The sequence below is a fragment of the Oncorhynchus gorbuscha genome, linkage group LG09 (assembly GCF_021184085.1).
Source record: "Oncorhynchus gorbuscha isolate QuinsamMale2020 ecotype Even-year linkage group LG09, OgorEven_v1.0, whole genome shotgun sequence".
Lineage (NCBI taxonomy): Eukaryota > Metazoa > Chordata > Actinopteri > Salmoniformes > Salmonidae > Oncorhynchus > Oncorhynchus gorbuscha.
Window position 1 is genome coordinate 44,271,276 of NC_060181.1, and position 11,388 is coordinate 44,282,663.

The 11,388-nt window shown below is 44.7% G+C and overlaps 1 protein-coding gene across 1 annotated transcript; it reads right to left on the reverse strand.

Annotated features, from left to right (window-relative positions):
- Nucleotides 1–7,365: 7,365 nt before the first annotated feature.
- On the reverse strand, nucleotides 7,366–9,713 carry LOC124042829 (ictacalcin-like). Its single transcript, XM_046360956.1, has 3 exons — nucleotides 9,578–9,713; nucleotides 8,591–8,733; nucleotides 7,366–7,774 (listed from the first exon to the last, which is right to left on the reverse strand). The coding sequence occupies exons 2-3, from the start codon at nucleotides 8,726–8,728 to the stop codon at nucleotides 7,634–7,636; spliced, it is 279 nt and encodes a 92-aa protein (XP_046216912.1). The 5' UTR covers nucleotides 8,729–8,733; nucleotides 9,578–9,713; the 3' UTR covers nucleotides 7,366–7,633.
- Nucleotides 9,714–11,388: the final 1,675 nt, after the last annotated feature.

Here is an 11,388-nt window from a genome sequence, read left to right on the forward strand (position 1 = left end):
TTATGAATATTGGTTTATTATTATACAATTGAAGGTAGAAGTTTACATACACGTTAGCCAAATACATTTAAACTCAGTTTTTCACAATTCCTGACATTTAATCCTAGCAATAATTCCCTGTTTTAAGCCAGTTAGGATCACCATGCTATTTTAAGAATGTGAAATGTCAGAATAACAGTAGAGATAATGATTTTTTCAGCTTTTATTTCTTTCATCTCATTCCCAGTGGGTATGAAGTTTACATACACTCAATTAGTATTTAATATCGGCTCATTCCTCTTGACAGAGATGGTGTAGCTGAGTCAGGTTTGTAGGCCTCCTTGCTCGCACACACTTTTTCAGTTCTGCCCACAAAGTTTCTGTATGTTTGAGGTCAGGGCTTTGTGATGGCCACTCCAATACCTCGACTTTGTTGTCCTTAAGCCATTTTGCCACAACTGTGGAAGTAGGCTTGGGGTCATTGTCCATTTGGAAGACACATTTGCAACCAAGCTTTAACTTCCTGACTGATGTCTTGAAATGTTGCTTAAATATGTTCACATCATTTTCCTCCCTTATGTTGTCATCTATTTCGTAAAGTGCACCAGTCCCTCCTGCAGCAAAGCACCCTCACAACATGATGCTGCCACCCCCCCACATGTTAGAGTTTTGTCGGGAAAACGTCTGTGAACCAGGCACATTGCTGTGTGAATTTGGAGAGGTGTCATGTTTTGTCATTTATTATCTTGTCTTGTCCCTGTGCTTCCCATTCTATTCGTTTCCCTCTGCTGGTCTTATTAGGTTCTTTCCCTCTTTCTATCCCTCTCTCTCCCCCTCCCTCTCTCACTCTCTCGCTCTCTCTTCTCTCTATCGTTCCGTTCCTGCTCCCAGCTGTTCCTATTCCCCCTAATCAATCATTTAGTCTTCCCACACCTGTTCCCGATCCTTTCCCCTGATTAGAGTCCCTATTTCTTCCTTTGTGTTCCGTTCCTGTCCTGTCGGTTCCTTGTCTAGAATTCACCGTGCTGTGTTTGTGTATCGCCCTGTCGTGTCGTGTTTTCCTCAGATGCTGCGTGGTGAGCAGGTGTCTGAGTCTGTCTGGTTCAAGTGCCTTCCCGAGGCAACCTGCTGTTCACCTGCTGTTCAAGATCGAGTCTCCAGTTTGTCCTCGTCATTTCGAGTGAAAGTTGTGTTTTTTGTTTGTATTTACTTTACTGGATTAAAGACTCTGTTTTCGCCAAGTCGCTTTTGGGTCCTCTTTCACCTGCATGACAGAAGGAACCGACCAAGGAATGGACCCAGCGACTTCAGACGCTCGTTACACTGCCGTCGAGATCCAAGGAGCCATGCTCGGCAGACACGAGCAGGAATTGTCTGCTGCTCGCCATGCCGTGGAGAACCTGGCCGCTCAGGTTTCCGACCTCTCTGGACAGTTCCAGAGTCTACGTCTCGTGCCACCTGTTACTTCCTGGCCTGCCGAGCCTCCAGAACCTAGGGTTAATAACCCACCTTGCTACTCCGGGCAGCCCACTGAGTGCCGCTCCTTTCTCACGCAGTGTGAGATTGTGTTCTCTCTCCAACCCAACACATACTCTAGAGAGAGAGCTCGGGTTGCTTACGTCATTTCACTCCTTACTGGCCGGGCTCGAGAATGGGGCACAGCTATCTGGGAGGCAAGGGCTGATTGCTCTAACAAGTTCCAGAACTTTAAAGAGGAGATGATTCGGGTTTTTGACCGTTCAGTTTTTGGTAGGGAGGCTTCTAGGGCCCTGGCTTCCTTATGCCAAGGTGAACGGTCCATAACGGATTATTCTATTGAGTTTCGCACTCTTGCTGCCTCTAGTGAGTGGAACGAGCCGGCGCTGCTCGCTCGTTTTCTGGAGGGACTCCACGCAGTGGTTAAGGATGAGATTCTCTCCCGGGAGGTTCCTTCAGATGTGGACTCTTTGATTGCTCTCGCCATCCGCATAGAACGACGGGTAGATCTTCGTCACCGGGCTCGTGGAAGAGAGCTCGCATCAACGGTGTTTCCCTGCTCCGCATCGCAACCATCTCCCTCCTCTGGCTCAGAGTCTGAGCCCATGCAGCTGGGAGGGATTCGCATCTCGACTAAGGAGAGGGAACGGAGGATCACCAACCGCCTGTGCCTCTATTGCGGAGTTGCTGGACATTTTGTTAATTCATGTCCAGTAAAGCCAGAGCTCATCTGTAAGCGGAGGGCTACAGGTGAGCGCAACTACTCAAGTCTCTCCATCAAAATCCTGTACTACTTTGTCGGTCCATCTACGCTGGACCGGTTCGGGTGCTACATGTAGTGCCTTGATAGACTCTGGGGCTGAGGGTTGTTTCATGGACGAAGCATGGGTTCGGAAACATGACATTCCTTTCAGAGAGTTAGAGAAGCCTACGCCCATGTTCGCCTTAGATGGTAGTCATCTTCCCAGTATCAGATTTGAGACACTACCTTTAACCCTCACAGTATCTGGTAACCACAGTGAGACTATTTCTTTTTTGATTTTTCGTTCACCGTTTACACCGGTTGTTTTGGGTCATCCCTGGCTAGTATGTCATAATCCTTCTATTAATTGGTCTAGTAATTCTATCCTATCCTGGAACGTTTCTTGTCATGTGAAGTGTTTAATGTCTGCCATCCCTCCCGTTTCTTCTGTTCCTACTTCTCAGGAGGAACCTGGCGATTTGACAGGAGTGCCGGAGGAATATCATGATCTGCGCACGGTCTTCAGTCGGTCCCGAGCCAACTCCCTTCCTCCTCACCGGTCGTATGATTGTAGTATTGATCTCCTTCCGGGGACCACTCCTCCTCGGGGTAGACTATACTCTCTGTCGGCTCCCGAACGTAAGGCTCTCGAGGATTATTTGTCTGTGTCTCTTGACGCCGGTACCATAGTGCCTTCTTCCTCTCCGGCCGGGGCGGGGTTCTTTTTGTTAAGAAGAAGGACGGTACTCTGCGCCCCTGCGTGGATTATCGAGGGCTGAATGACATAACGGTTAAGAATCGTTATCCGCTTCCCCTTATGTCATCAGCCTTCGAGATTCTGCAGGGAGCCAGGTGCTTTACTAAGTTGGACCTTCGTAACGCTTACCATCTCGTGCGCATCAGAGAGGGGGACGAGTGGAAAACGGCGTTTAACACTCCGTTAGGGCATTTTGAGTACCGGGTTCTGCCGTTTGGTCTCGCCAATGCGCCAGCTGTTTTTCAGGCATTAGTTAATGATGTTCTGAGAGACATGCTGAACATCTTTGTTTTGTCTATCTTGACGATATCCTGATTTTTTCTCCGTCACTCGAGATTCATGTTCAGCACGTTCGACGTGTTCTACAGCGCCTTTTAGAGAATTGTCTCTACGTAAAGTCTGAGAAGTGCTCTTTTCATGTCTCCTCCGTTACTTTTCTCGGTTCCGTTATTTCCGCTGAAGGCATTCAGATGGATTCCGCTAAGGTCCAAGCTGTCAGTGATTGGCCCGTTCCAAGGTCACGTGTCGAGTTGCAGCGCTTTTAGGTTTCGCTAATTTCTATCGGCGTTTCATTCGTAATTTCGGTCAAGTTGCTGCCCCTCTCACAGCTCTTACTTCTGTCAAGACGTGTTTTAAGTGGTCCGGTTCCGCCCAGGAGCTTTTGATCTTCTAAAAGAACGTTTTACGTCCGCTCCTATCCTCGTTACTCCTGACGTCACTAGACAATTCATTGTCGAGGTTGACGCTTCAGAGGTAGGCGTGGGAGCCATTCTATCCCAGCGCTTCCAGTCTGACGATAAGGTTCATCCTTGCGCTTATTTTTCTCATCGCCTGTCGCCATCTGAGCGCAACTATGATGTGGGTAACCGTGAACTGCTCGCCATCCGCTTAGCCCTAGGCGAATGGCGACAGTGGTTGGAGGGGGCGACCGTTCCTTTTGTCGTTTGGACAGACCATAAGAACCTTGAGTACATCCGTTCTGCCAAACGACTTAATGCCCGTCAAGCTCGTTGGGCGTTGTTTTTCGCTCGTTTCGAGTTTGTGATTTCTTACCGTCCGGGTAGCAAGAACACCAAGCCTGATGCCTTATCCCGTCTGTTTAGTTCTTCTGTGGCTTCTACTGATCCCGAGGGGATTCTTCCTTATGGGCGTGTTGTCGGGTTAACAGTCTGGGGAATTGAAAGACAGGTTAAGCAAGCACTCACGCACACTGCGTCGCCGCGCGCTTGTCCTAGTAACCTCCTTTTCGTTCCTGTTTCCACTCGTCTGGCTGTTCTTCAGTGGGCTCACTCTGCCAAGTTAGCTGGTCATCCCGGTGTTCGAGGCACTCTTGCGTCTATTCGCCAGCGCTTTTGGTGGCCGACTCAGGAGCGTGACACGCGCCGTTTCGTGGCTGCTTGTTCGGACTGCGCGCAGACTAAGTCGGGTAACTCTCCTCCTGCCGGTCGTCTCAGACCGCTCCCATTCCTTCTCGACCATGGTCTCACATCGCCCTAGACTTCATTACCGGTCTGCCTTTGTCTGCGGGGAAGACTGTGATTCTTACGGTTGTCGATAGGTTCTCTAAGGCGGCACATTTCATTCCCCTCGCTAAACTTCCTTCCGCTAAGGAGACGGCACAAATCATTATCGAGAATGTATTCAGAATTCATGGCCTCCCGTTAGACGCCGTTTCAGACAGAGGCCCGCAATTCACGTCACAGTTTTGGAGGGAGTTCTGTCGTTTGATTGGTGCGTCCGTCAGTCTCTCTTCCGGGTTTCATCCCCAGTCTAACGGTCAAGCAGAGAGGGCCAATCAGACGATTGGTCGCATACTACGCAGCCTTTCTTTCAGAAACCCTGCGTCTTGGGCAGAACAGCTCCCTGGGCAGAATACGCTCACAATTCGCTTCCTTCGTCTGCTACCGGGTTATCTCCGTTTCAGAGTAGTCTGGGTTACCAGCCTCCTCTGTTCTCATCCCAGCTTGCCGAGTCCAGCGTTCCCTCCGCTCAAGCGTTTGTCCAACGTTGTGAGCGCACCTGGAGGAGGGTGAGGTCTGCACTTTGCCGTTACAGGGCACAGACTGTGAGAGCCGCCAATAAACGCAGGATTAAGAGTCCAAGGTATTGTTGCGGCCAGAGAGTGTGGCTTTCCACTCGCAACCTTCCTCTTACGACAGCTTCTCGTAAGTTGACTCCGCGGTTCATTGGTCCGTTCCGTGTCTCCCAGGTCGTCAATCCTGTCGCTGTGCGACTGCTTCTTCCGCGACATCTTCGTCGCGTCCATCCTGTCTTCCATGTCTCCTGTGTCAAGCCCTTTCTTCGCACCCCTTTTGTAGCACCCTGCTTATAGGTCAGTAATTTTCCAGGCGCAGTGTTTACAAGGTAACATAAGATCATGGACAGACGTTCTCGGGACATTGGGGGAACCCATATTTTAGTGGATTGGGATGTGGTTACGGTCCTGAGAGAGGAGTTGGGTTCCTCTTCGGGACGTGCTGGACCGTTCACTCATTGATGATTTCCTCCGTTGCCCTGAAGAATTAATAATAGTGCGCCTGCTGACACTGAGATTGAGTGGGAATTATGTCATGTTTTGTCATTTACAATTATCTTGTCTTGTCCCTGTGCTTCCCATTCTATTCAGTTTTTCCCTCTGCTGGTCTTATTAGGTTCTTTCCCTGTTTTATCCCTCTCTCTCCCATCCCTCTCTCACTTTAAGAATGTGAAATTCAGAATAACAGTAGAGAGAATGATTTTTTCCTGCTCCCATTTGTTCCTATTCCCCTAATCAATCATTTAGTCTTAATATCGGCACACCTGTTCCCGATCCTTTCCCTGATTAGAGTCCCTATTTCTTCCTTTTGTTCCAGTTCTGTCCTGTCGGTTTCTTGTTTGAATTCACCGTGCTGTGTTTGTGTATCGCCCTGTCGTGTCGTGTTTTGTCCTCAGATGCTGCGTGGTGAGCAGGTGTCTGAGTCTGTCTGGTTCAAGTGCACTTTGCAACCTGCTGTTCACCTGCTGTTCAAGATGAGTCTCCAGTTTGTTCACGTCATTTCCGAGTGAAAGTTGTGTTTTTTGTTTGTATTTACTTTACTGGATTAAAGACTCTGTTTTCGCCAAGTCGCTTTTGGGTCCTCTTTCACCTGCATGACAAGAGGGAGATAGCTGAACGTTCTTGTTCTTGATTTACAGCAGGGTGTGAGCTGTCTGTGGGTGAGAGAGGGTCTGGTTGAAGTTATCCATTGCCAAGCTGATCTGACCTATTTGGATCCTCAGTCATGACATGATTCATGATTTCGACTGGCTGAGAAACGCCGCCTGTCTGTCTCGTCCCGACTCTCGACACGTTCATTACTATGGGACAGCTGGAGGTCGAAGTGGAATATTGAAATAATGTTTCAAATGTTGAAGAGATAGACAGCAAGGTTTCAGTGGATTGAGACAGTGGATTGCGCAGTCAGATGGAACAGAGTAAATAGGCATTTTTAACGTCATAGATTTAGCTGGGGGAATAGACACTGGCTGGAATGTGGTTTTAATCAATCAGCATTCAGGGTTAGACCGAGCCATTGTATAAACAGCACTGACATACACACTTACCCCACCAGACATGCCACCAGGGGTCTTTTCACAGTCCCCAGGTCCAGAACAAATTCATGTACAAATTAATGTACATGTACAGTATTATACAGAGCCATGAATGAGTGCATGGAACACCCATTCATCTTATATAGAGCAAGTGAACAGCAAACCTGGTTTCAAAAAACAAATAAAGCAACACCTCACGCACAACGCGCCTCCCCATGTGACCTACTTGTTGTGTGTGTGTGTACTGACATATGTATGTGTAACTGATAGATGCACACACAGTACATGTTCATGTTTTTAAATGTATGTAAATTGTAAAGTATTTTTTGTTGTTGTCTGTAATTTCTTTTTCGTTATGTGTCAGACCTCAGGAGGACTAGCTGTTGCCATTAAGGTCGGCTAATAGGGATCCTAATAAATCAAGTCATGCTGATGGCAGAGTCAGGAATAACTGACTCAGGAGTAACTGAATAATTTTCCTGGCAGATGTTAGGTCCCTTGATACAAATGAAGCAACGTTTGAACAACACACCTTGTAAAGTTCACGCTCCAAAGAATTCAGGCTGTTCTGCAGGCAAAGGGGGGTCCGACACGGTACTAGATGGATGTACCTAATAAACTGGCCACGGATTGCATACCTTTACCTTTATCTAATCCGACTTGCCACAACTGAAGTTCCTTCTGGAAAAATAATCAAGACATAATTGCTCAACTTTTGGTTGAAGGAACAATTCATTAAATCAACAATCTAATATCTATTGAGTTCATGAGGAATTATAATCACAACTTTAAACAAAACCTTGAAGTGACAGCAGCACACAAAAATGACACCAGACCAGGGTAGACTGAACATACTCATCTAATTTGTTTATTGATCTAATTTGTTTATCAATGGACCTCAATGGATTTGCATGACAAGGACACATTCACAGATTCAACCTGACTATTATCTATTACTGTAATAATACTGCTCTACACTGCTTCACTGTGTTTGCATGTCATTGTCCTCCAAGTGTATCTCCCTCCCGTGAAATCTCTGTTTCGTGGAGAGAAAATGGAAGTCTCCTCCTGCAGTTTTGCACGACGGCCGCTAGGTGGCAAAAGTGCTCTTACTTCTTTATGAAGAAGTCATTGCACATCACCGTGAGGCAGGACACCAGAGTGACATACTCCTTGAAGTCGACAGTGTTGTCTTTGTTAGAGTCCAGGTCCTTGAAGATTCTGTCCACTGCTGACTTGTCACTGGCTTTCTGCAAACAGAGAGAATGCAGAAGAAAGAAGTGGGAGGTTTTAACACAGCAAACAAACGGTCTTGGTTTATCTATCTGTTTATTTTGATCATGGCGACACATTGCTGTATTTCTGGCCAATGGTGAGATAAATCTTTGAGTTTCAATATTTTGGGATGCCATTTCTGGAGTTTACAAGTATTGTTTATTTGAGCTGTATTCAAAAATGGACCCCATCTTTCCAGCTTTCCTATTCTGCCCAGCGCAATGGATCTCTGAAGAGAGAGAACTGATCCAGCATCAAATCAAATCAAATGGTATTAGTCACATGAGCCGAATACAACAGGTGTAGACCTTACAGTGAAATGCTTACTTACCCTAACGAACAACACTAGATACTGCAACAGTGCAGTATCTAGTGCAGGGGTGTCAGGGCCCTCACCTAGTTGTCTAGGTCTTCATTGGACACAAATATAAAGGAAATAACAAAAATCAGCAGACACACCCCACTGGGCAAAAACTGGTTGAATCAACGTCATTTCAACCCCTACATGAAATGTGATGAAGTTGAATCAATGTGGAAAACTGATTTTTTTTTTTTAAATCAACAAAGGGGAATTTAATATTTTTTTCACCCAACTTTTAACCCAATGACATGGTAACACTTTTTGTTGATTTCACATTGAATTCACATTAGTTGACAACTCAACCAAATGTATATCAAAACTAAACCGACGTCTGTGCCCAATGGGACGGCCCTCCAGGAATTGACACTCCTGCTGTAGTGCAACAAGCAATCTGATCCCAGATCATTAGGACTTGCTCAGTCTCACTCACCCCCAGCATCTCCCCTAGTTCAGCCTGGAGCAGCTCTTTCAGCTCAACCTTGCTGAGGGTGAACTTGTCTCCCTCCTTCCCAGAGTACTTGTGGAAGGAGGCGATGAGGAGAGACATGGCCTGCTGGATCCCAGACATGGTAACTATAGTTAAAGGGGAAACAGAGGAACACACAACCTATTAGAAGCACTAAATAAATAATGTTTCTGGACATCTGTGGGGCATTAAACCATTTCAATGAATTCACTGACAGCATATGGTTTTTGTTTTGCATCATACTGTAGCTTTTTCATCATAGCTTTTGTCTCTTGTGTTTTTCTCTGTATTTTCCATGAAGAGGGATAAAAATAAACCCTGGTTTCCACAGAGCCCATGGTAGAACCATATTTCCTACATAGCCCTGGTCAAAACAAAGTAGTGTACTATATAGGGAATAGGGTGCCATTTGGGAGGCAACCATGGTCTCTACCACAGGTTCTATGGTGAAATACACAGGCACTGTTATGGCAACGATCCTGCTCTCCTGGTAATTCACATGACTCCTGATGAGGAAACAGGTTAAGGTCTGGGCAAATCCCATCTGTGGATTACTAATTTTCCATATGCGGTGTGTTATCCCCAAGAGAGTCACTTCTTTAATGTTGTGCCCCTGCTATTTAGGGTGTGGCTGAGGGAGGAAAGGGTCGATCCAAGGTAACGTTAGCCAGATGAGACAGAGAATGAATGAAAGAAGGGAGAGCAAGGAAAAGGGAATGAGAATAGGAGAACCAAAAACTGTTGATATATATTTTTTTCCCTCCAGAGATGACGCATTACAACTACTGAGTACATTTAGTTTTCAAGTGAGAAAATATCAAGAGAAAAATAAGAAGTGCACAAATTAAAACATACTTAACAGGGATTACATTTAAAAACTCTGGAGTAGCGTTGAAGTTTAAACATCAGACCCGCCCGGTTAAGAGAAACAAGATGACATTTTCTACTCACCGAGATGCACGAAGAATGAGAAAGAAAAGTAGAAAGTGAGTGTATATGGAGAGAGTGAGATAGTGAGAGACTGATGGAGAGAGGGATGTGTTTTATACACATCCACACCCTCTATCCCTCCCTTTATCTTGGTCCTTAAATTCTCTTCCCCCCCTCTCTCTTTCTCTGGTACATTAACTATTACCTTCCTCTTCGTTCACTTATCATTCATTTATCACGTTACCTGATAGTGTTAATTGTCTCAATATTTACACCACATTGCATAAGAGTGGATGTTTAGCTTGGTGCACCTGACATGGTCTAAATCCTTGCATTATATCCAACCATTCATTCCCAACACTTTAGATGCAATATAATACATTTAGAACAATTCACTGCCCTTCTCACACTATAGGTTAAGCAATGCATTTACATCAAGTTTACCTTGAGCTTATGACCAGCAGCCTTTAGTTGTATTGTAGGTTGACCAAAGATGGGATTTGCTTAAGAATTATTTTGATTGCAAAGTATTAAAGCCCATAATGTATTATTGTCTGCCAAACAGGCCTACTTTTGTAACTTGTTCGTAATGCAAATAGGTGACGCTAACATTGAATCTGCCAGCTAGTATGTCTTATTGATACTGTGTTATTGACAAGACGTTATTGATAATGTGTTATTGACAAGACGTTATTGATACTGTGTTATTGACAAGACGTTATTGATAATGTGTTATTGACAAGACGTTATTGATACTGTGTTATTGACAAGACGTTATTGATACTGTGTTATTGACAAGACGTTATTGATACTGTGTTATTGACAACACATTATTGATACTGTGTTACTGACAAAACGTTATTGATACTGTGTTATTGACAACATGTTATTGATACTGTGTTACTGACAAAACGTTATTGATACTGTGTTATTGACAACACGTTATTGATACTGTGTTATTGACCAGACGTTATTGATACTGTGTTATTGACAACACGTTATTGATACTGTGTTATTGACAACACATTATTGATACTGTGCACTGGTTGTTTAAAGTTCACATACAGCGTAGTGTCCTACAGACTTGCACTACATAGTACTTATGGATAAGCACAGTCATACTGTAGATACAGTATAATATGAGTTCCATTTGCACAGTAAAAGTAGCCAATTGCAAAGTTGACTATATGAGAACACATTAAACTTATTTAGGTGTGTTAAGACAGCAGATCTAGAATAAAATTTAGCTACGGGATTTCGTCCCAAACGGCACCCTATTCCCTACATAGTGCAATATTTCTGATGGGCCCTGGTCAAAAGCACTATAAAGGGAATAGGGTGCCATTTGGGACACAAGCCTATGGCTGGATATGTGTTTAACAGAGGGAAATGAACATAGCTTCACAGCCCTGCTTGTCTGAGTGAGTCATGCAGTATCATTTATATAATTACAACATGTCCCAAAAGCCTGCGGTTTCCTTGGTCACAATTAACTTCAGTCACCAGTTAGATTCTTAGATGCATTTATAGGAATTGCTTCACAACTTGACCAAACATCTTTCAACTAGGAGGCATGGGCTGTATTCACTGGAGGATAAATCGTTTACAATATGTATAAATAATGTAATTGAATTACTATACCATAATACTACTGTATTTACTGAGAAGAAAACACTTTTAATCACCAACACATCTTATGTCATTTCTGTATTGTAGCTCTTCTTCACATTAATACATTAATATCTGGTTTTACTTGTACTAAAATACTGTATATGCCATTACATCACACACACACACACACACACACACACACACACACACACACACACACA

What these genes read in the sequence shown, in the direction of transcription:
- LOC124042829 (XM_046360956.1), bottom strand. Translation starts at nt 8,728, where the DNA reads ATGTCTGGGATCCAGCAGGCCATGTCTCTCCTCATCGCCTCCTTCCAC. An exon ending in AACTAGGGGAGATGCTGGGG is followed by an intron (nt 7,775 to 8,590) that starts GTGAGTGAGACT and finishes CTCTGTTTGCAG; the next exon opens with AAAGCCAGTGACAAGTCAGC.